At 35.7% G+C, this 24,057-nt stretch overlaps 1 protein-coding gene across 1 annotated transcript; it reads right to left on the bottom strand.

The window, feature by feature from the left end:
* Window positions 1–1,131: 1,131 nt before the first annotated feature.
* csf3r (colony stimulating factor 3 receptor) lies at window positions 1,132–22,071 on the bottom strand. The gene is made up of 16 exons (XM_067399444.1): window positions 21,871–22,071; window positions 21,407–21,472; window positions 19,949–20,251; window positions 17,287–17,416; window positions 15,586–15,752; window positions 14,705–14,862; window positions 14,447–14,606; window positions 13,459–13,526; window positions 10,144–10,342; window positions 9,148–9,336; window positions 7,374–7,472; window positions 7,058–7,204; window positions 6,824–6,958; window positions 6,556–6,652; window positions 6,236–6,317; window positions 1,132–4,171 (listed from the first exon to the last, which is right to left on the bottom strand). Exons 2-16 carry the CDS (start codon window positions 21,459–21,461, stop codon window positions 3,689–3,691), a joined length of 2,472 nt encoding a protein of 823 aa, XP_067255545.1. The 5' UTR covers window positions 21,462–21,472; window positions 21,871–22,071; the 3' UTR covers window positions 1,132–3,688.
* Window positions 22,072–24,057: the final 1,986 nt, after the last annotated feature.

Here is a 24,057-nt window from a genome sequence, read left to right as displayed (position 1 = left end):
GAAGCCATGAAGCTACACACTTTGGTTTAGTAGGTGGCAGTATGTACATTTTAATGCTGGTTTATATCCCAGCAGCACCTTTAAAAAGAGTCTGTAAACAGTTTCAGCAAAGCCTTTAGAAAATAATGTAATAAACTTTACATACACTCAAAAAAATGATTCTAGCTGCTTGTTCAGTTTATTTAAATAAAATAAGCTGAACCAACACAAATCTTTAGTTTTTTACTTAATTGGCATTCGCACTCAATTGTATTATGTTAAATGAAATTAAATTTGCAAAATGTTAGGTCAACCTAAACCATTTGTGTTGGGACTACATGAATCATTTATGTTGCATTGATTGAACCTGGGCAGTGGATTTCTAGTTCCCAGCATGCTTTGCATAGGGAAAGATTGGGACAGTAAATGTTGAACTTAAGTGCTGTTTAATGTGTTTTTTAGTAAAGGGAAATACCTTTTAAAGTTTGAAGTTCAGTTATATTTGACATTTAAAAGAGTTTATGTTATGTCGATTTTTTGAGGTTACCATTATGCTGAAGTGTAGACCTTGTGGTTAGGCTCTAGGTGGCTACTTAAAACAAATTTATATTGTTTTCAATGAGCATTAACTGTGCTCAAGCCAGTAATGAGAAGTTCTTTATCTGATCATTACTTGCATGCTATAAATGTTACTTAGCATATGAATAAGTGTTATTTTAGTTTAGTTTTTATAGAAATATAAATAAATTACTTGGAGGGCCAGCACAAATTTTACACAGTCTACATATGGTCATCAGCTTTTCCCCTCTCAATGGTAATGAAACATGTATGTCTGTGTACAACAGCTACTCAAAACCTAAGCACAAGCGCACATCTTCACCATGATGGTAACAAAAAAAAAAAAAAAAAAAAAAGCACTGGTTGGATCAACAAGAATGAATTATGTTCAGGAAACATACACAGAATACGTCAAATGAAACTGGTGTGATCTCATTCAATTAGGATGAATTTCACTCATTAGTACAATTAACCTAGCTTAAGTTCAAATAAATCAGTTCAACTGTGTGGAAATAGGTGTCATAATTGAATTAAGTTAGACCAACAAGTTATTTTTTTGAGTGTACTGAAAAATGGACCAACACACATTTCAGTATAAAATTAGGAATGGCCAAATCATGCAAGTCTTTTATTTTGTCCTTCCAGAGGAGGTGCTGCTACATTGCCAGATGCAACCACAATTTTTATTTATTTTTTTTTTTTTTAAATGTTGAAATGCATATAAAATACTGAACTCAAAGTACCATACAGACAAAAGGTGAATGTATACAAAACGTGTCAAACATCAGGTAACATTAATTATGAAGTAAATGAACATAGCATTTATCACTTTCTTTTTTGTCTTTCTTTTCTTTCTTAGATTTTCTCTTTTACAAAAAAAACAAAAAAAAACAACAAATACAAATCAGACATATTTGTGCTCTTTTTCTAATAGTACATAAATTCAAAATTCAAATATATATTCAATACAAAATATACAGGCAAAAAAGGAAAAAAAAAAAAAAGGGAAAAAAAGTAAGTTTTACTCCCACAGTGACATCATTAAGACTGAACCATCTATCCACTGACGCTCTAAAAATACTGGATATTATAGCATTATTCTTAATGGGTAAAAAGAAAAAAAAAAGCTGCTGAAATGTACTGCATTTTCTCAAAGTTAAGAACACAAGAATAGACAGTTTTGTTTAGGTAAATTCATAAAAGAGTGGGCAAAAAGTACCCGGATGACCTATTTCCTCTGGCGAGATTCTGAACTGTTCATTTGATGGACACTTTACTATCCCATGAGGCCACGGGAGAGGATTTGTGAATGGCAGTGAAGTGACGCAACTGATGCTGGTAGGTCACATGATAGGCGAATGTACAGTATATGTCCAGATTACACTCATACTACAAACACTCATACTATATAGAACATTCATTTTTAGCGGCCGTGAAGTAATGACTTCTTCAAAATAAGTACCTACTCAAGAGGGTATGTGATTTCGGATGCAGCCTATGTGATTTCTCAAGACAAGTTTCACATATAGTCCAGGTAGTGACTGCTGATTGGCTCTTGCATTTGGAAGGCGGGGCTTACTTGATTAGAGCTGCCATATTAAAGGTTCCTCTTTCTCCTTTTTGTTGAAGCGTTCTGTTTAATCAATATACAGTCCCTGGCAATATTAAAGACAGTTGAAATAATGAACTGAGTGGTCCTATTAGTCTCAGACATTCTACAAATACTTCATGTATTAGAATGAGTTCAACGTTTCCTCAGTTTAAATGATAGATGAACCGATCAAAGTGGAACATTGCATATCGAAGTTGATTAAATATTTTAGTCAACTGGTGGCATTAATATACATTATTATACCATACTTGTTCAAAAGTTTGGTGTCAGTGAGATTTTATATATTTTTTGCTTTAAATTGAAAAGTGACAGTAAAAACATTGGTCGGTTTCCACAAAAATATTGATGATAATAATAATCAGAAATGTTTTCTGGAGCAGCTAATCATCATATTAGAATGATTTCTGAAGGATCATGTGACACTGAAGACTGGAGTAATGACGCTGAAAATTCAGCAGGAATAAATTACAGTTTAAAATATATTCAAATTGAAAATAGTTACATTTTTCTTCATTTATTTATTTATTTTTTTTTTGATCAAATAAATGCAGATTTGGTGAGCAGAAGAGAAATCTTACCAACCCCAAACTTTTGAACGGTAATGTATACTGTACATATGTATACAGGGAAAATTAATTGTGCAGTTATGATGAATGTTGAACATGACAATATGACTGCTAACGGCAGGATCACATTGCAAAAATATCTAATAATGTACATATCTGATTTTTTACATACTTGACAGTGCTCCAGTTATTTGAGGGAAAACAATCAGGTTTGGACCACATACAGCCTCGGTGTGAACGTAGCCTTTTTGGCAACTCAAGCTCATTGGGAAAATGTACCTGTGGCGACATTTCTACACAATATTTCTTGCACTTTTCGCAACGCTTTGAAAGTAAAATGTCCAGTAAGTGGCACTAATAGCATGTTTAGTTTTATCCAAAAAACAATAACGTGAATCTGAAAAAAAATATTGTTTTGGGTGTTGCACGTATCACAGCAGTTTTGAATTGTAATGTCAGGTAAGTGGTGCTAAAAGGTAACGCAAATGCAAATTAAAATAATGCACCACCTACACTAAAAACATGACATAAAACATTTTAGCTGCTTTTACGAGTCTTTGAGCTCTTTTATCATGACTCTTCCCTTCACGAGTGCACTGCTGTATGAGGGGAGCTTCTGAGCAAGTTTACTGCATCAGAAAACACACGTATGGAGCTGCTTATGTGATGCAAACGTCAAAATGTATTAGTTTACAAATCATGCACTATGGTAAAAGTGTTTTGAGGTCATAACATAGTATTGTGCAAGAAACTGCGCAAAAACAAATTTTATTTTCCGATAATCTAGCCCTGTAATAATTTTGTGTCAAAAGGAATAAAAGCTGTTGATGTTTTACTGTCTCTTTTCAACTGGAAACTGCAGTGATTTCTATGTGTTTGTATGTACATTTTCAAAAATGTTTAAAGAGACGCATTTTTCCAATGAGCCTGTGTTGCTTTCTGCATGATGTGTCTATATATACTCAAATTCAGATTAGTTATGATCAGTATCCCTCGTCTCTAACAATCTGAGCATAGGGAATTCTTCCCAAAGTTCTTCACTCTCCTCACTTTCAGTGGAATTCCGAGGGAATGCAGTGAAGCGTTTCACTTTAGTAACACCCCTGACTAGTGGCACATTCTCGTATGGCGGGGGGCTGGCAGGCTCGTCCCCCCCTAACAGCGGCTGTGTGGAATCGGAGCGTACGTAGGCTGGCAGAGGGGCCGAATGGCTTTGATACGGACCACCGAAAACAACAGTGGCGTAAGGGACGGAGTCCCTGTCATGCTCCGAGTTGTAACTGCTGCAGGCCTGGAAAGAGTTGTGACTCTCATCAGGGCTGTAGATATCATGTGACCACTGGCTCTCCTTGACGTAGTCACTCTTGAACAGCTCTTTCTCAGACTGATCAAGAAGACTGAAGTGGGACAGATACACCAACACAGGGTCCTTGTCTTCTTTATAGGGAGGCATGCCCTAAAAAAACACGTTAAGATATGAATTCATTTCAGTTTGATTCATTATTTCTAATTGACTTTTTTTTTTTTTTCTTCACATATTCAGTACTGGGACTTCAGTACTTTTTTTCCTGGATAACATATTTTAGTAATCATCATAAATTAGGTATCATTGGAAAGCGTAAACACTCAAAATTCATCCTTTGAAAACCATTTTGAAATTGGACATTGTGTTACCATGGAATCGGTACTTTACATCCTTTTCGTGGACTCCTCCCCCTAGTGGGCGGTCTCGTTTCAAATTTTACAAAAAGTGCTGCATTATTCTAGAATCAAATCTTTTTCTAATCTTGACAAAACACATATCCTTGAAAGATCTGACACTCAAGGTTCCATATTTGGCTGGCTTTTTTGTGATAGAAGTGATGCTTTGACAGAAATGTATTAATTTGTGACAAAAACAATTCAGCAGAACGTGGGTGTTACTTGTTGGCTATTTTTGTTAAAGCGGCAGAACAAAAGTTACCATTGTTTCTTACTGTATTCACGGAGACAAGAGCCGTCGCTATTTTCATTTTTAAACACTTGCAGTCTGTATAATGCATAAACACAACTTCATTCTTTATAAATCTCTCCAATTAGCTGTTAGCCACGGAGCACTATCAAACTCAAAATCAAACGTAAACATCAAAATAAATACTTTACTCACATAATCCGACGCATGCATGACGAACACTTTGTAAAGATCCATTTGAGGGTTATATTAGCTGTGTAAACTTTGTTTAGGCGCTGTTTAAGGCAAGTGCCAGCTCCGTGGGCGTGGAGCGAGAGATTTAAAGGGGCCGCACAGCATAAATCGGCGCATATTTAATGATGCCCCAAAATAGGCAGTTAAAAAAAATAATTTAAAAAAATCTATGGAGTATTTTGAGCTGAAACTTCACAGACACATTCAGGAGACACCTTAGACTTATATTACATCTTGTAAAAAAATGTTTGATGGCACCTTTAAAGGGATAGTTCACCCTAAAATGAAAATGATCCCATGATTTACTCACCCTCAAGCCATCTTAAATGTATATGACTATCTTCTTTCAGATGAACACAATATAAGTTATATTAAAAAAAAAAAAAAATATCCTGGCTCTTCTCAAACGGCGCTCTTGATTTTGAAGCCCAAAAAAGTGCATCCATCCATCATAAAAGTAATCCATACAACTCCAGGGGGTTAATAATGACCTTCTGAAGAGAAGCGATGCATTTTTGTAAAAAAAATAAAAATAAATCCATATTTATACCTTTATAAACTATAATCACTGGCTTCCGGCAGACAGCCGTACACAAGTCTAGTTCCGGGGGAAGAGTGACCTCTGACCCGATGCATGATAAATTGATGTCACAGAAGCACAGACAAAGCATAACAAAACACCGGTCATGAATGAGAAGCCTAAAACGAGAATTTTTAAATAGGAACATCAGAGGATTTCTATATATAAGAGAAGACTAGCTTTAGAACCCAGTTCTATTAGTTTGGACCGCGAGAGGCGTCTAAGCTTACGCTACTTCTACATCATCCGTGGGGTCAGAGGTCACTCTTCCCCCTGAAGCCAGTTATGTCTTATATCTTAACAAAACCCCATTGCTTCACTTCAGAAGGCCTTTATTAACCCTCTGGAGTCGTATGGATTACTTTTATAATGGATGGATGAGCTTTTTTGGGCTTCAAAATCTTGAGTGCCATTCACTCCCATTATAAAGTTTGGAAGAACTAAGATATATTTTAATATAACCCTGATTGTGTTTGTCTGAAAGTCATTTACACCTAGGATGGCTTGAGGGTGAGTAAATCATGGGATAATTTTCATTTTTAAGGGGAAATATCCCTTTAAACCTCTAGAACTTTTTTTACCTTTTCATTTTTTGAAGTGCAATAATCGGTATTCTTTAAAAAGAAATCTTAGGTCTGTGTTCCAAAGCAATCATTAATTACAACCATTTAAGTTCGGATTTTCACGGCAGTGCTCATGACAGTTAACAGGTTAATTAGTCCAATTATAAATTATACTCAGTTGATCAAACTTACCTGCAGTGAGTCAGTGTTGGTCCACTTCTTAATACTGCTGTTGGCAGGATCGGGAATTATAGGCCACAAACACATCTTCACCCTATGACAACCAGACATTAGTAAGTTATATTACTAGTACACTGTAAAAATTATTTCTAGAAGTTGTACATAAAGATTATTGGAGTATGTTTTACAAGAAAAATACTTTTTCAGTATTTCTACTTCAAAATGCCACATTTAGTTCAGTGTATTACTTGAAGTTACTTTGTAATTAATTGTAATATTAAATTTTTTTCCCAGTGTACTGGCACAGTAATAACGAGGCTGTGGATGCTCACCGTTCATGTTTCCCCAAACAGGTAAACACAACAATGATGATGACAAGTGATAACCCAATGCATGCTGGGATAACAAAGAGCACCATTCCAATGCCATCTGAAAAACATTTTCAATAATCAATCAAATCAATCATTTTAAATCAATGCTTTAAAATCAACATGCCATGTGTCGTATGTTAAGGAGAGCATTCACATGACTAAATGTACTTAGAGATTATGGTTTGTAAATATATATATATAATTGAACAGTATGGCCATAAATATTCACCAATACGTCCAGTTGTCAGGCTCTGAACTGATCCGTTTGAACTTCCACCCATTGTATGAACCGCTACAAAGGTATAATATTTGGTAAGTGGTTGAAGATCTTTCACCACATAGCTGGTCGCCTCAGTCCATATAACTTGAAAAAGGATAAAAACATTGTGGTTAATAAAATAACTATTCAAAAAACTGCTACCATCCAAATATCTGCTATCAACTTCTTTAAATCCTTGAATACCTTGGACATTATCCGTATCATTCCAAAAGTAAATAGTATATCCTTGAATGATCCCATTTGTCTCATTAAGGGGAATTTCATCCCAGCAAAGTTTGACCTGTGAATAACGGATATCCACAACCTTCAACTCTGGTGCTGCAGAGGGTGCTGTGAGAAAATATGAAACATTTGTCAGCATGCTAGAAATATACATCTAGCAAAATCTGAGCCCACTAGATGGAAGCATTGTATCATTGTCCAGCTTTGCTTTATTGCACATCACTTCCACAGTTTATAGAAAGCCCTCAGATATCCACTACTTTCATGCACTACACACCTTTCTGACGGCTGTATGCCATTAAGGTAAGAGGACGTCCAACCCCGTCAACATATTTGGGATAAATGGAGATCTCATAGGGGCTGAAATCCTTTAACCCTGAAATAAAACAGCCATGATTAGATTTGCATGCACTTTGTCTGCAACAAATAAGAACATATTAAGATTAAGTACCAAAAAGGTTATTTTATTGGGTTTTAAAGTATATTTTTAAGTGACTTAGCACCTTTAACCTTTTTTTCTGAACCACATTTAATTTGACACTTGTTTTTCATTATTATTATTACACAACTGTTCAAATGTTTGGAATAATTAGGATTTTCTCTAACATTGCTCAGTAAAAACAGTAATATTGTGACATATTACTACAATTTAAAATAAAATAATACAATTATATTGTTATATAATACAATAATAAAATAATTTTCTATTTTAACACATTTTAAAATGCAATTTATGATGGCAAGGCTGAATTTTCAGTCTTCAGTGTCACACTCTCCTTCAGAAATCCATTCTAACATGTTGATTTGCTGTGATATACCATCATTCAAAAGATGTGATTTAGTAAGATAGTACTTTTATTCAGCAAGATGTCACAGTGCAGGCACAAGAAAAGCAACTAGGAAAGCAATCTAGAAGGTTATGTTCATTAACATAACCTCTTATTTACACTGCACACGTCTGCGGCACGCTACGGCTCCGGCAAGGTTTTGTTTCGTCCTCTACGCGGTGTCAACTCACACCAAAAGCATTTCTGCCGGATTCGGGAGACCACGAGATTTGCCTGTCTGACCTTGTTTTCCTCAATTTTTCATGTTTTTAATGGCCAAATGGTTATATTTTGTCCAGTTTAATTGTGTTTATTGATATGCCCTACTTTATTTTGCTGTAGCTTACAGACAAAGTTAATACACTTAAAAGTCCAGTTATGGACGACAAGAATAAAAGTTTTTCAACTTTGAATCTCGTCGTCAATTTCTTGCCTCCTAGTGATGTGTAATATGAGCGGGAGTTTACACAGGGGGATTATTTTGACTTTATTTTGTATTTGAGCTGCATCCGTCAAAAATAGACTTGCCGCCTATCTTTAGCAAAGCGGTGCCGCAAACCGCTTCTGGGACGCTTCTGAAACGCTGCAGCACGGCTGGTGTAAACACAAGCATTGACCAGAGTGGCCGCTGACTGACGCATGCAGTGTAAATAAGGGGTGAAGACACACAGGGGAAAGAACCAGACAAGACTCAGGTAAACATAATCAATTAATCAATGAGTAACCATAGAAACCAAAGGAACACAGGAAAACCACGAGACGAAACAGAACAGAATCGTGACAAAAGGACACATTCATTTGATAAAAAATTACAATAAAGACATTTATAATAATGTTACAAAGATTTCTATTTCAAATTAATTCTGTTCTTTTGAACTTTCTATTCATCAAAGATACAAAAAAGAAAGGAAAAGAAAACATTATTATTAATGCAATCTTTTAACGTTTATTAATAATTTAGCTCCAATGATAATTTATAGTAATTTTGCAGCAAATTAGCATATTAGAATGATTTCATGTGATCCCAATGATGCTGAAAATTCAGCTTTGATCGCAGGAATAAATATATATTCACATAGGAAACTGCTATTTTAAATTGTAATAACACTTTTACTGTATTTTGATCAAATAAATGCAGCCTTTAAAAAACATGATTTATCCAAACTTCTGACCGGTTGTTTATATATAATTAATGATTTTATGATTTATAATAATAATAAATACCTGTTACTATGGTACTGGAGCTGTTTTTGTCCACCAGAATGAAGGACAGAGGAGCTGCCGGCGTCTCACACAGAGATCTCCACTCCAGCACGTATCCCGTGACACTGGAGGACACCGGGCTTTCCCACGTCAGGAGCACAGACGTCTCTGACTGGGGATGCATATCGAAATTAGACACAGAGTCCAGCCCTGAAACAAGACAAGAAGAAGTCATCAAACATCATCATTTCATTGGGAATACAGTCTGTCAGAAATAAGGGTCCCACTTTATATTAAGTGTATATTATTAAACTCGCTAATAATGCAGGTCCATGAAAATAAAAACAACATGTGCAGTTAAGAATCTTTTTTACTGAAAATTTTCATCACAGGTTCCTCACTTTAAGTGGTCAGTTTTTGTGTATTTTCAGTGTAAGTAAACATTAGTTCCTGGTATCAACACATGTTCCAGACCCTTTCTGATAACACTTTACAGTAAGGTTTCATTTGTTAACTGCTTGCTATTTGCACAGTGTCTTTTAAAGTATGTGAGTTGCACAATAAAATTAAAATCAAACTTAGTGAATCCTGGGCAGCCATAATGTGCTAAATGAGATGACTGAATATACGTTGGTGTATTCAGGTGTATTTTGCAAACATTTGTTCCATCCATAGCTTGAATATGAAATAGTTTGAATAATAAGTATCCACCCTCATACTCATATTTAAGCACAATGCGGTAGGCATGAACAATAATGCTTTAAAATAATAATAATAATAATAATAATAATAATAATAAATTCACAGAAACTGCAGAGTAGTTACAATATTCCAATTATGGTGTGTACAAAAGTAGTACTGCAACTACAGATAGATCATGCAGTTACTTTAAATGTACGTACAATGTAAATACATGTAGGTACAGAGTTAGTACATTGTATCAAATGCTTAATTTGCCATGTAAGTATATAGTTGTTACGGCCACTTAATATAAAGTGGGACCGAAATAAGTAATACCTTTCTTCCGATACACTGGTACTTCAGTAGGAATCGAGCTCCCCTTTGCATTAATGGCTCTCAGGTAGACCTTTTTAATCCGGTTGTTGAGATTGAAAAAGCAGTGGCTTTCTTGAGTTACACACAAAGTCCTTTTAGGTTCCTTTGATTCAACAGTGTATGTCAAGTTCCAGCCATTGGCACGAAATTTTTGTGTGGGCTAAAATGAGATGAGGCAGTGGTTAAAGGGAAGTTTCAGGTTAAATACATCTGTGACATGCTGTCAGTTATCACAGAAAAAAGTAAAAATAAACAATACTTTTGCTTCATGACCCTTCTTGGTATCCTTGCTTGTGAAAGTTACCATGTTTGTAGCATTGCATGATCATGGCATGAGTTGCAACACTGGACATAACTTGATATTTATAACTGATGTATCCTGCTGCAGTCCTTTGTCCCATAAACTTCCATTGCTGAGGTATGCTTTTACAAAATTATTCACAATGTGGACCACAGAGTTTAACTAATAACATTCATTAACATGACCTCCACAAATGTGAATGAACATCAGAGATCTTTCAATCACTAACTGACTCAGTGGCGCCAATGCACCAAAAACCAAGGTATAGTGAACTAAAAGTTTCATGATGTAGAAAAACATTTGGTGAAAAACAAACACTTTTTTAATTAAAAAAAAAAGAAGAAATGAACATACCACTATAACCATTAGATGGCAGCAGAGGAGCTCTTTCCACTCCTTAATAGATTTTTTTTCCCCCACATGCTTTGCTTTTGAATTTTTTTTCTTTTTTTTTTTTCACTTTTTGTAATAAAGTGTGAAGTATATATTTGTAGAAAAGGTCACAAATTCTACTGAGAAACTTTTTTTTCAAATTGCGAATGAAATTAGACAGCGAATAAAGAGCGCTTCCTTTATGATCACTGAAGCTGTCAGTCAGTACAGTACGAGAACTCCTGTTTTAGTCAATGAATCTGACGAAAGCCGCATTTTCACCACAAGAACTTTACCCAGGAACCAGGGACTTTGGGGTGGTACTCGGTGTGTTTCGTCCGCAGGGACCAGTGTGTAAATGAAGCTCCGGGTAAAATTTTCCCCCTCAGAAAGTCCCTGCTCACGAGGTAGTACTTTTTCAAAGTTCAGTAACTTTCAGGGGAGGCACTTGTGTGGTGAACATGCTGATTGGTTGAGTTCACGCAGCATTTTTAGAAGCCTGTTACGGTGCGTGCAGTAAGAGATGTTTGCTATTCAAATCAACAATGGAGATTAAAAAAATCAACTGATCGACCAACAACGAGGTTCAGGCTTCACAACCCGAAATCCGGAAAAGTTGGTACGTTTTTTAAATGTGAATAAAATGAAAACTAAAAGACTTTCAAATCACATAAGCCAATATTTTATTCACAATAGAGCATAGATAACATAAATGTTTAAACTGAGAAATTTTACAATTTTATGCACAAAATGAGCTCATTTCAAATGTGATGCCTGCCACAGGTCTCAGAATAGTTGGGACGGGGGCATGTTTACCATGCTGTAGCATCTCCTCTTCTTTTCAAAACAGATTGAAGACATCTGGGTGTGAAGTTTCTTGCCTGATATAGGTTTTTAGCCGCTGAAGAGTTTGTGGTTGTCTTTGATGTATTTTTCCTTTAATGTTGCTCTAAAACCTTTTATATACCTTTCAGCATTCATAGTGCCTTCCAAAACATGCAAGCTGCCCATACCGTATGCACTTATGCACCCCCATACCATCAGAAATGCTGGCTTTTGAACTGAATGCTTATAACACGCTGGACGGTTTAGCCCGGAGGACACGGCGTCCGTGATTTCCAACAAGAATGTCATATTTGGACTCATCTGACCATAGAACTCTTTTCCACTTTAAAACAGTCTGCTGAAAGTTATATAAAGGTTTTAGAGCAACATTAAACAAAAAGTACATCAAAGACGATCACAAACTCTTCTGCAGCTGGAAACCTATATCAGGCAAGAATGGGACCAAATTCCAACACCAAAACTCCAGAAACTCATAACCTCGATGCCCAGGTGTCTTCAAACTGTTTTGAAAAGAAGAGGAGATGCTACACCATGGTAAACATGCCCCCGTCCAAACTATTTTGAGACCTGTGGCAGACATCAAATTTGAAATTAGCTCATTGTGTGCATAATTGTAAAATTTCTCAGTTTAAACATTTATGTTATCTATGTTCTATTGTGAATAAAATATTGTCTCATGTGATTTGGAAGTCTTTTAGTTTTCATTTTATTGAAATAAAAAAAAAACATCCCAACTTTTACGTAATTCAGGTTGTAATACGCTTATATGCAGAAGATGAAATCCAGCGGGAAATGGAAAGTCGCGCACAGTCCTACATCACTGCACTAATGTTCATGGTACTTTAGACTGCGATGGAAATGCACAGCAACAGGTCTAGGGGGAAAAAAATTCCTGGGACAAATTGTTCCGGATAATTTCAGTGGACATTTGGCTTAAACTTAACAATAAATCTTTTATTTAAATCATGTCTCCGCTTTGTTTGTTATAATGAGAGGATTTGTGTGTGTATAAAACATAGTAAACTTATGCTAAACATAAACTCATACAGCATTTTGAGTGGATTCTCACTACCGGTAACTTAAACACCTCTGATTGGTCATTATTTTCAACAGAAATGGTTGTGATTGGCTACAATACTCAACGCTGCAAAAAGACATTGTAAAGAGACACATTTGCTGCGCTGTTAAACTTATAACGCACAAATACGACAACCAGATCACTTTAATTTATTTGCTTTTCTGTTTTATTAAATACAATTTATATGTTACACATAGTAATTTAACTTGAAATAAAAATATATCACTTTGCATTGACCTGACCAGGCAGCCGCCACACCCTGCCATACCCAACTGACGCCCCTGAACTCACTAGTCATAAATGTACGTGTGTGTGTGTTTGTGTAAAATAATATAATACATACACTATACACACTAAATAATATAAAATTTGAGAGAGATTGTGACGAGCAGGGCGGGCGAGAGCCGTGAGGGAATGGCGGCTCGAGTCTCTCACGGAGGAGCTCCGGAGGTATAAAAGGAGGAGCGACTACAGTGAAGGACGAGAGAGGACCAGGCCTGGACTTTATTTTATGTTTTATTATGTCTGCCGGCATTACTTCCGTTTTGTTGTTTGTTTATTTTGAGATTAAAGTTTTGTTGAATGTTCGCCGGTTCCTGCCTCCTTCTTCCCACATCTACTGACCTCGTTACAGAGATCCTTCTCCAAGTTGTGTTAAGACTGTCAGAAGGACTCTTACCTTCCAGAAGAGCTGAGCAGGCCGCTGATCATTCAGTTTGAGCCATGTGTCCAGATATCCATTTGGAGCTGAAAAAAAAAAAACAACAAGTTCTGAGTGTCGCATTACAACAAATATTTTTACACAGATAATTGTGTTCTTGTTCTTTAGTAGAAGATTTTAAGCCATACCACAAAGAGCACAGTAGTGGCCAAAAATAATGTCCGGTCTAAGAAAATTGGCATCTTTTCCATTTATTCAAACATTATTAAAGAATTGTTAAAAATGTTGTAAGCATATTGCATAGTTGTGCTAAGAGTCAATTGTTTTATTTGTGATTACACAATGAAACATCTTTGGCCAGGCTGTCATACAAAGAAATTATGAACATTTGCATAAACAAGAGAGAACCTGCAATAATTAATTATGTTATAGTCAATGTACGTTTTTTCCTGTCAGCCTTTTTTTTTTTTTTTTTCCTTTCTAGTAATTTTTTACATAGCAAAATAAAACCTGTAGTTGTACTTTTTTTTCCAAATAATTTTGTCAGATAAATACTTAAATCAAGTTTAGTGTTTGTCCTTCCCTCATATTTAAAATGCTTAAAAATCTATACAATTTTCCTCATATTTTGATGGTATAATCGAACTTGCAGGGTCATCAAAGACAAATATCCCCCCCGGACATCACTTTTGCCCACTTCTGTAGCAGCATTGTGCTGCAGATTCACAGTAATTACTGTTGTATCGTCTATTACAGTAATATCTTGTACATTAACACAGTATTGTACTGTACATAGTATATTTTGGTCATCATAGTTTCCCAGGATGCACAGCGACATGAATAAATTATGCTATTGCATTTTCAAAGGCAACACCAATCACCACACACTATTATTCCACAAGGCATTACAGTAAGGTAATTATAATAATTATTATTTGTACAGTCATTTGCAAAAATCCGAATACAATATTTTATTACAAGATAGTAAACACATAAAGCTTGTTACCCCTCATAAGTGTGGTGGCTGATTTCGGATCACTCCATTCACTCCATTCATTCCATAATTTCTCTGCATACTTCACTCTTATTGTAGTGCTGTAATTTGTCCCATGAAGGAGGCCACACACAGATATCGTTTTTTCTTGTCGTCCTCTGAAGCTGACATTCTATAATAGAAGGAATATTTAAGGCACTTTTTTTGGATAACTTGCAGACTGTCTCAGCTTTTAGACAAACAATATTATCATGAAAAGCAATCACTTACCAACTCTTTGCCGAGCTGGTTATTCAATGTTTTCAATCTCAACTGTACACTGAAGACCACCTGCAACCATTTCTGAGACTCTGCAAGACTCCAGCTGAACTTTAAGCATCCAGACGTATGTGGTTCAACCCTTGTAATCTTGGGAGGATTGACCTTTGCTGTAATACAATACATGATTATTATTATTATTATTTATCACAACACATACGTTAGACGGACCTGATATTCTTCAGAACACAACCACTGATGTCATAACCTATTTTTAAATACAAGGAAAGATAATTATGAATGGTCTTCTTCAAAGTAAAAGTTTGACTGATACAGCCAAAAGCAGAATTGTCCAAAAATGACAGAATTTAAGAATTTGCACGCATGAAATTGACTTTAATGATTAGAGATATTAAATTAGAATTTGAAACGGGATGACATGAGGAGAATATCACTGAATTGCAATTCAAAGAACTTCTAATTTCAAAATAATAGTAATTAACTTTGGCTAAATATCCAAGCTCAGCATTTAAACAGTTGGGTTCAGTGTTTGCTGTGAAGTAGTCCTGCAGCGCAGAGTTCCTCTGAATGAACCCCTCCACCTCCCCCAGCTCCACCTGCCTGGATCTGCTACAGGATTTATGTGTGTCCTTTTATACATTGTTTATTAGTATTATCTAATGTGTCTGGAAATATCCCGTATGTTGTGTCTATGATAGCATGTTTATGAGTACTGCATATAAAATGATAATAAAACCACATAAAACTATTTAATTTGTACCGCTTTATACTCAAATTACTATTCAACATCCTTATATATCAATTCATATTTGGTCTATATGTTCACCAGTTAAATTAATTTAATAAAAAGAAATTCTGATTGCTCTTTTTACCTGTTTCCATAGGGATCCATTTCAGAGGAGCAGAGGTGGCATTTCCAAAGACATTCACTGCTGTCACATAAACTTCCAACTCTAAAAATAAACTGTAAGAATCCCGTGGAATCAAGCAGAAATGCTTTCCAGGTGGGATCTCAATTTGTTTTTTTCCAGATCTGCCCCTGGAGAAATGGAAAATGTATAAAACATGTCACCACAACCATGTCACCAATTAATTTGAATTTATTCTAAACTGCCATAAGAGTGAATCTCACAAAGTCACAATATCCAAGTCATATTTAACCCCAAAGTCATGGGAAATGATACATTTTATTTTGCTGGCTCATAACATTATTGTACACACTCCAGTGGGGGTTCTACGGAAGAGGATTAGGGCCAAGGAATAATAAAAACAATAAAACCATCTCGAGATTAAAGTTGTTAAATTTCAAAAAAACTTATTAAATTTAGAGAAAAAAGTTGAAATAAATGTTGAGAATAAACTCATTAAATTACAAGAAAAAACTTGTTAAATTTCGAGAAAAAAGTCGAGATAAAATGTTGAGAATAAACTCGAATAAAGTCATTAAATTACAAGAAAAAAGTCATTAAATTATGAGAACAAATTTGTAATTTAACAAATTTCAACATTTTATCTCAACTTTTTTTCTCATAATTGAATGGGTTTTTTCCCCAAAATGTAACAACTTTAATCTTGAGATGGTTTTATTTTTTTATTATTGCTTGGCCCTAATCCTCTTCCGTAGGGTTCTATATAGAACTCTTAAGGTTCTGGACTTGATGTACTTTGTACCAAAAATGTTCTATAGAAGGAGAAATGTCTTAAATGATTGCCACGTTTAAAATTCAAACACTGTACACACACAGGAAGCGCCAGTCAGCGTCTGTCCGTGGTGCCTAGATACGATTTAGGATGATATTCAAAATCCTGCCAGTGGACTCGTATTACTATGAATGGGTGAAAGTTCAATACCCAAAAAGTCTGAAGAAGTCCTGCCTTCTAAATAAAAGAGCCATTCGCCAATTGGTAAAGTCATTGCGTCACTGAAGCTGCCATTATGAGTGCACATGCACATTGGCTGGTCCAACCCAAATAAAAAAAATAAGTTTTTGAAATGCTATTTGAGCACAAGAAACTGCATTTGAGACAGTTGCTGTCACATTTCATTGGTAAATCTAAACATGAAATTTAATTGTAAGCTGGGTGAACGGCTTTTGAAAATTTGTTTTCCCCATGCTGCACTTGCATGACTAAAGTAGCTGCCGAGAAGCATTTCAAAGATGGCTGCCAAGTGAAATTACTTCATCATTATGCCATACATCATTGCAGATACGCATAAATTTCCAGTTTCTGTTTTCAGTCTGATCAAGTTTTCATCAGTTGATTAGAATTAGAAGTTTTAATTTATACATCATGATAATATGTATTATACTTCCTTGTATTTATTCTGATTTAATAATAATAATAATAATAATAATCAATGAAAATCTATTGAGAATCAGCATTTAGGTAAACATAACAAAAACTCAAAATTAAAACACCTAGACACACTATGGTAAAGCAAACTGTGAAGGGAAATGTACTTAACTGTCATGAAACTGTCATGAAAAAACTTTGCCAAATAGCCTTGTGACTTCTGTGAGATTGATCAATAAACAAGCTACACTTTTGAAAATGTCAGCAGAAATTAGTACCTTAATGCATGAAGAGTATAATTTGTAGGAAGGATGTCTGTTTCCTGACCAGGATCCCATTGACACAGGAGTCTGCATGGCTGCGTTAAATTCAAAGCACAGCTCAGGTTTGTAGGAGTGGATGGACGATCTTAAAAGATAAAAGGAAGATTAGAAGTCTGGTGAACTTTGGCCTGGAATGACAATGATGAACAGTCTTCAATATTGAATTTCTGAAAATGTCATATTCTTCAAATAAAATTTCTTGATGTGAATGTACAAACTGACCTTCAGAGTAGACACAGTATTTAATTTGGTGTGAATAGAAACAAGGCTGTGAAAGATGGAAATACAGTCCATTTAAGATATGTTTTGTTGGCTGAATGATCAGTGCCAACATCAAAGCCTTGTTTTCATTCATATCAGATTAAATATGGAATGGACCCTGGTTAAGCTCTATGACTGTATTTATTAATTAGCAACATAGTACTTAATCATGGACCCCTTTCACAGACTGTGATGATGCGTTTTCACTGTCAACATTGCAAATCTAGTAATGTTTTTAATATATTATAAACATTATTTTTAACCCTTTCCCTGCCATTGACAAGATTTTCCATCATTTATGGCACAGCGCTTCCTGCCATTGACAAGTTTTTTTGGCAATCCATGTTTTCACTGTTAAACGGTAGGGGGTGCTGTTACGAATCTTCTAAAATAGTACAGCAACTCCAGATCCCAAAACATGTGAAGAAGAAAATCAGTGTAATCCAGAGAGAAGGGTCTGTCTGCAGTACAAAGTATTACATAAAACACACACCCCTGCGAGTTACTCCAACTACTACAAGTTCCCTTTCGATTGGGAACCACACTGTGTCCTAGGACGCTATGGGGAGCTCCTCCAGCATGACCGGTGTGTGAAGCATGTGTTCAAATGCTACAATGTCATTGGCCGATGACAGTCCTTGATGTCACTATCAGTCTGAACGTGAGTTCAAAAGGGTGCCTGAAGTACACGTCATCTGTTTCTTTTGTCTTCAGGATCTGTTTGTTTGCGTACGTATGTGTGAAGGCATTCACTATGGGGTAACACCCAGCCAAGTGTTTCAGATTGTGTGTGCCTCCTTATCAGAGATATCGAGTTCCTGAGGACACACACGACTTGTGCATGTGTTTGGTTAGGGAGCATGCATATTCAGTTCTCAAGGGGGCGCTCATTGTAAGGCGGTCTTTGTAATGCATTTGTGAGACTGACTGAAAGAGACAGGCAAGAAACTTTTACCTAGTCTGACCTGAGGGATAGTAGGTTGCATTTGCATTTCGACTCTCGAGGGTGTTTAAGGCACTCACAGTGATGTGTTCGTGACAGTTCTTGCGTGATTCTTGATTAAATAATCAGAATCTGCTGTTTGAGCGGAGCACGTTCAGCTTTTGAGGGAGTTGAACGTGCTCTTTGTGATGTGGTTGCTGGGAAAAGCTCCTTTGATGCTTGATTCTCTCTTGAAGGATAAGAATTGAGCATGGGGTCTGAGGCATGGGGTCTGTGGGACAGGCACTGGCACCCGCCCCGGTAAGAAAGAAAGGAGGATTAAAAGCCACGATTTCCTTGCATAGGATATGGAGCTTTGGTAATGGCCGTAGAGAATAGTGTCACTGATGACCTGGGTTTGGGAATCTGATTCTGGCACTGAAGTCTGTTGGGTTCTTGTTTTTTGCTTATTACAGCAATTAGACAGGTATTCCTTCAACATGATGGATTGGGCATTTGTTCCCCATAGCGTCCTAGGATGCAGTGCAAGTTCCCATTCGAAAGGGAACATCTCAGGTTGAATGTAACCTTGGTTCCCTGAGAAGGGGAACGGGACACTGTGTCTCATTGCCATGCCTGTTTACATCTCCTTCAGACAAAGAAGTTGATGACGTGTACTACAGATGCCCTTTTGTACTCACGGTTGCACTGACAGTGATAGTAATAGTAGTCATTGGCCAGTGACATTGTCACATTTGAACGTGCTTCAGACTGGAGGCATTCCCCATAGCATCCTAGGATGTAGTGTCTCATTCCCCTTCTCAGGGAACCATGGTTAAATTCGTAACCTGAGATGTTATACCTTCTGCGAAGAAACAAGCATGGATGTAATTGACTCAATCTTTTGAAGTAAATGTTTTTTGTATGAAATGTTTGTAAGGCTAACTGATGCTGGTAGGTCACATGACAGTAACAACATGTTACTTTCACGTAAATTAAATTGTACTCGACAGTACACGATTTCAGATGTACCGAATTTCTCAATATTTTTCCCCCTTTTTTGGAAAGTCATGGAAATGCCATCATGTGTTTTTTTCTTTTGCTATTGGAGCAAATGCGAATGGTCCCACTTTATATTAGGTGGCCTTAACTACTACGTACTTACATCAAAAAATAAGTACAATGTAAAAACATGTATGTACACAATAAGTGCATTGTATCAAATTATTAATTTAAATGTAAGTACATAGTAGTTAAGGCCACTTAATATAAAGTGGGTCCATGGGAATAGAAAAATTATATTTGCTGTCACCTCCCGTTCACTACTACACAAGTTTATCCAACTATGATGGCTTCTGCTTTTGAGAACCCTGGAAATGTGAAAAGGGTCCATTATCAAAAAAACAAAACAAAACAAAAAAAAAAGATCCTCACATCCCACTTTAACGCTCACTCCATCGGCTATTTGGCAGGTATGATCCCCAACACACAGGACACAAGCGATGTCTGCCCCTGTGTGTGGTAGGCTGGGGATGAGTATGCCATATGTTCTGTTGCTCTCCTGGTATGAGAGATTGCTGGGGGCATAATTGTTGTTAATCCGCCATGCCACACGAAAGTCTTTGCCTTTAGTCAGCAAGCAGTTGTCCTCGATGTAGCAGGACACTGATACGGGCGAGCCAGCGAGCACCACTGTGGAAGGAGTGTGTACCTTAGCACACGATGATGCCTGAATCACTGCAGATAATAAAAGTACATTACAGTTAGTGTTTTAAATCTTACTAACACAGTGTCAAAAAGTGATGTCCGGTCTTGAAAAATTGACATCTTCACTCTTCACCCTTCACAAAGATTTTGTAAGCATATTGCGCAATTGTGCTTGGAGTCGATTATTTTATTTGTGATGATAACACATTGAAACTGTGTGTCAAACATTAAATTGTTCTGACATTTTTTTTGGCCAGGCTGTCATAAAAAAAAAAGAAACCATGAACTCACGCAAAAACAAGAGAGAACCAACGTGAGATTTTGTTTTCATAGTAAAATAAAACCTGTAGCTGAAGTTTGCTCTTTTTTGCCAAATAATTTTGTCAGATAAATATCTTTACCAAGTTTAGTGTGTTGTTCTTCCCTCATATAAAAAAAAAATATATATATATATATATATATATATATATATATATATATATATATATATATATATATATATATATATATATATATATTCCTGTCATTTTGATGGTTTAATCAAACTTGTAAGGTCATTAAAAACAAATATCCCCTCCAGACATCACTTTTGGACAATACTATATATGAATCCAGGGAGAGAATTCAGGCTCTACACTGATACAGTTCACTAGTCTTGTGATTTAGCATTGCGTGACACATTCCCGACAACTAACATATTTCAAAACGTGTGGGTTGTTGCATGACAGAGAAACTTTTACTTTGGTGTGTCTAAACAGACAAATGACATTATGTATTTGAAGCATATTTGAGATTGCAATAAAATGATTTACTGTATGTGCAATGCTGTCATGTCAATACATTTTTACAGCATTTATTAACCGTTGTTAATGCTAGTAAAATAATACAGCTGTTCATTGTTTTTGTTCATGTTAGTTTACAATTCATCAACTGATGTTAACAGATACAACTTTTCATGTTAGTAAATTAGTAAATTAACTAATAAATGCTGTAGAAGTATTGTTGATTGTTAGTAACAAATGTAGTTAACTAATGGTAAGGAATTACATTGCAAAGTTTAACCCAATTTTTCTGTTTAAAGAACAGTACATTAAAAATAAATAAAGAAAGGTTTAAAGTGATAGAAAAAGAACAGAAATGGTCTAATAATAATAAAGTATTGAGTAAAAAAACATGTTGATTCACCTTTTAAGACATCAATATATATCCACAGCACAAGCATACGCCAGACTGATTCCATGGTTATGATGACTGAAAGAAAAAGTGAAATCTTGTTACTATTTCAGAGAAGAAAAGTCCTCAAATTACAAAATCTTCAGTTTCTAACAGACAATATAGAAAACCTAAGATAAGACAAAGATAAAAATGATAAAAAAAGTACATAAAACCATTGTCTTTCACATAAAAAGAAACCATACAGTAACATCTTATAATATTCTTATATATAATATAACATTATATAATGCTTCATTAAAGTACAATCATATGGTTAAAAAATGACTTTTATATGTTGTCATATATTCATATCTGAATGTACATGAACTGTTTAAAGCGTTATATAATATTTATAAATGACTTATTAATGAAAGATATTCTAAAGCATTACCAGTTATTCTAATTAAGATGGTAAAGATGAATTCGATACATACTTTAAAGTGTTTAAAAGCATCTGTAAGTGGTGAAGGTCACATTTAAACTCGGGTGAAGTTACTTCCCAGCGAGGTCTGGAACTTCTCTGTAAAAAATAAAATAAAATAAAAGGATTTTGAAATAAGCCTATCCAGCTGCCGTTCTGAGAACGATTTCTGTGCTCTGAGTGAGGAGTCACTGCTGTCAGTCCTTCCGTGGCATTTCATTCTTACCATCCTGAACCACAAGTGCAAACCGAAGGAGGAAATGTCAGGGTCTTGTGAAACCCCTGTACACGTGTCAGTTTCTGCTCCCACTTTTTACTTGTACTTATGAAAACTTTAACAGAAAACAGCATCAATCATGGACTCATGACCTATGGAACAAAGCACAGGGGCTCAAGATTTGTTTAACTCTTTTTAACTTGAAACATCACCTTAATAACATGGCACTCTTTATGCGAGACAACAACAACAACAACAAAAAAAACACCAAAAAAACAACAAAAAAACACAGATTGAACATGTTCTGTGAGAAGAACCCATAAGTCCACTTTAGACAAACTGACAAACCCAGCAAAATGGACTACTGTGTGCCATTTATAGACTTATGTGCAATGACATGCAAATTAAACAACTAATGTACATGTCACAAGCTGAAGACCGGCGAAGGCAGATTCAAAGTAGATTCAAGGTTTAATCCAAATGCAGGCGCAAAAACGTAACAGTGTGTTCAAGAGAAACACATACATCATGACAACTGATGACTGGTGGGTAACTAAGACAAAGACTCACATGTGACTGATGAAAACAAACTGAAAGTCCATGAACAAACAAAACTGAGTGCGTGTGACAGTAGTGGCCTAAAGTGATGTCTGGAGGGGATATTTCTTTTTAATGATGAAACCATCAAAATGAGGAGAAATTTTTGGTCCCACTTTATCATACTTTTATGTGTCCTTAACTACTATGTACATGTAGCAAAAAATAAGTACAATGTGTTCATATATATATATATATATATATATATATATATATATATATATATATATATATATATATATATATATATATATATATATATATATATATATATTTAAGGTCCCGTTCTTCGTGATCCCATGTTTCAAACTTTACTTAGTGTGTAATGTTGTTGTTATAGTATAAATAAAATCTGTAAAATTTTAAAGCTCAAAGTTCAATGCCAAGCGAGATATTTTATTTAACAGAAGTCGCCTACATCGAACGGCCAGTTTGGACTACATCCCTCTACTTCCTTCTTTAATGACGTCACTAAAACAGTTTGACTAACCTCCGCCCACAGGAATACACAAAAAAGGGGGCGTGGTCTTGTTGCGCTCCCACGGAGAAGAGCAAGAGTTGCGTTTGTAGAGTGTGTTTGTCGCCATGTCGTCGAAACGCTGTTATTTTCATCCCACAGTCCAATCACCTTTGTTTGGCCTTCCCAGGGACGCTGTACTTAGAGATCAATGCTTACAATTTATGTTTAACTCGGTTCCCGAAAATTATAATTGTGGTATCCTTACTGCAATAGTTGTTGGATATAATAATAGTTGGACTGCAGTGCACACAATGGCCACAAGAGGGGACTATGTTTATGTATATGGCTGTTTTCCGTATGAGGGACTCTTCTGAGTGAGTGCTAACGTACATTTTCTGTCGCTGCTTGTGGAGATTAAAGAGTTCAGTCTCTCAGGAATTATTGTCTTTTGTGTTCATTCGGCATAACACCACAATAATCCACATGTACAACTATGTGCAGCACACGTTATGGTAAGAGGCGTGACCTTTCCGGGCAAGGAGCGCTAAGCTGCTGTCGAATCACAACACAGGAACCGCTGGCACAATCAGAACTCGTTACGTATTTCTGAAGGAGGGACTTCATAGAACAAGGAAGTCATCAGCCCGTTTTTATGACAGTGGAAACAGCGGTATACAGATAAGTCAATTGTGTGAAAAATACTGTTTTTTCTTTACACGCGAAACATGAACACGTTATATTGCACACTATAAACACAATCAAAGCTTCAAAAAAACACGAAAAACGGGACCTTTAAATATAAGTACAATGTAAAAACATGTATGTACCCAATAAGTGCATTGTATCAAATGATTAATTTAAATGTTAGTACATCGTAGTTAAGGCCACCTAATATAAAATGGAACCAAATATTTTATATGTATAAA

This window comes from Chanodichthys erythropterus, chromosome 2, assembly GCF_024489055.1.
Source record: "Chanodichthys erythropterus isolate Z2021 chromosome 2, ASM2448905v1, whole genome shotgun sequence".
Classification (NCBI taxonomy): Eukaryota; Metazoa; Chordata; class Actinopteri; order Cypriniformes; family Xenocyprididae; genus Chanodichthys; species Chanodichthys erythropterus.
This window is presented reverse-complemented; position numbering and strand designations above follow the sequence as displayed.

Coding starts and splice junctions, on each gene's coding strand:
- csf3r (XM_067399444.1), bottom strand. CDS start 21,461: ATGGAATCAGTCTGGCGTATGCTTGTGCTGTGGATATATATTGATGTC. Junction 17,417..19,948: donor AGTGAGCGTTAAAGTGGGAT/GTGAGGATCTTT, acceptor TTATCTTTTAAG/ATCGTCCATCCACTCCTACA. Junction 10,343..13,458: donor CTGCTCAGCTCTTCTGGAAG/GTAAGAGTCCTT, acceptor ATCTCATTTTAG/CCCACACAAAAATTTCGTGC.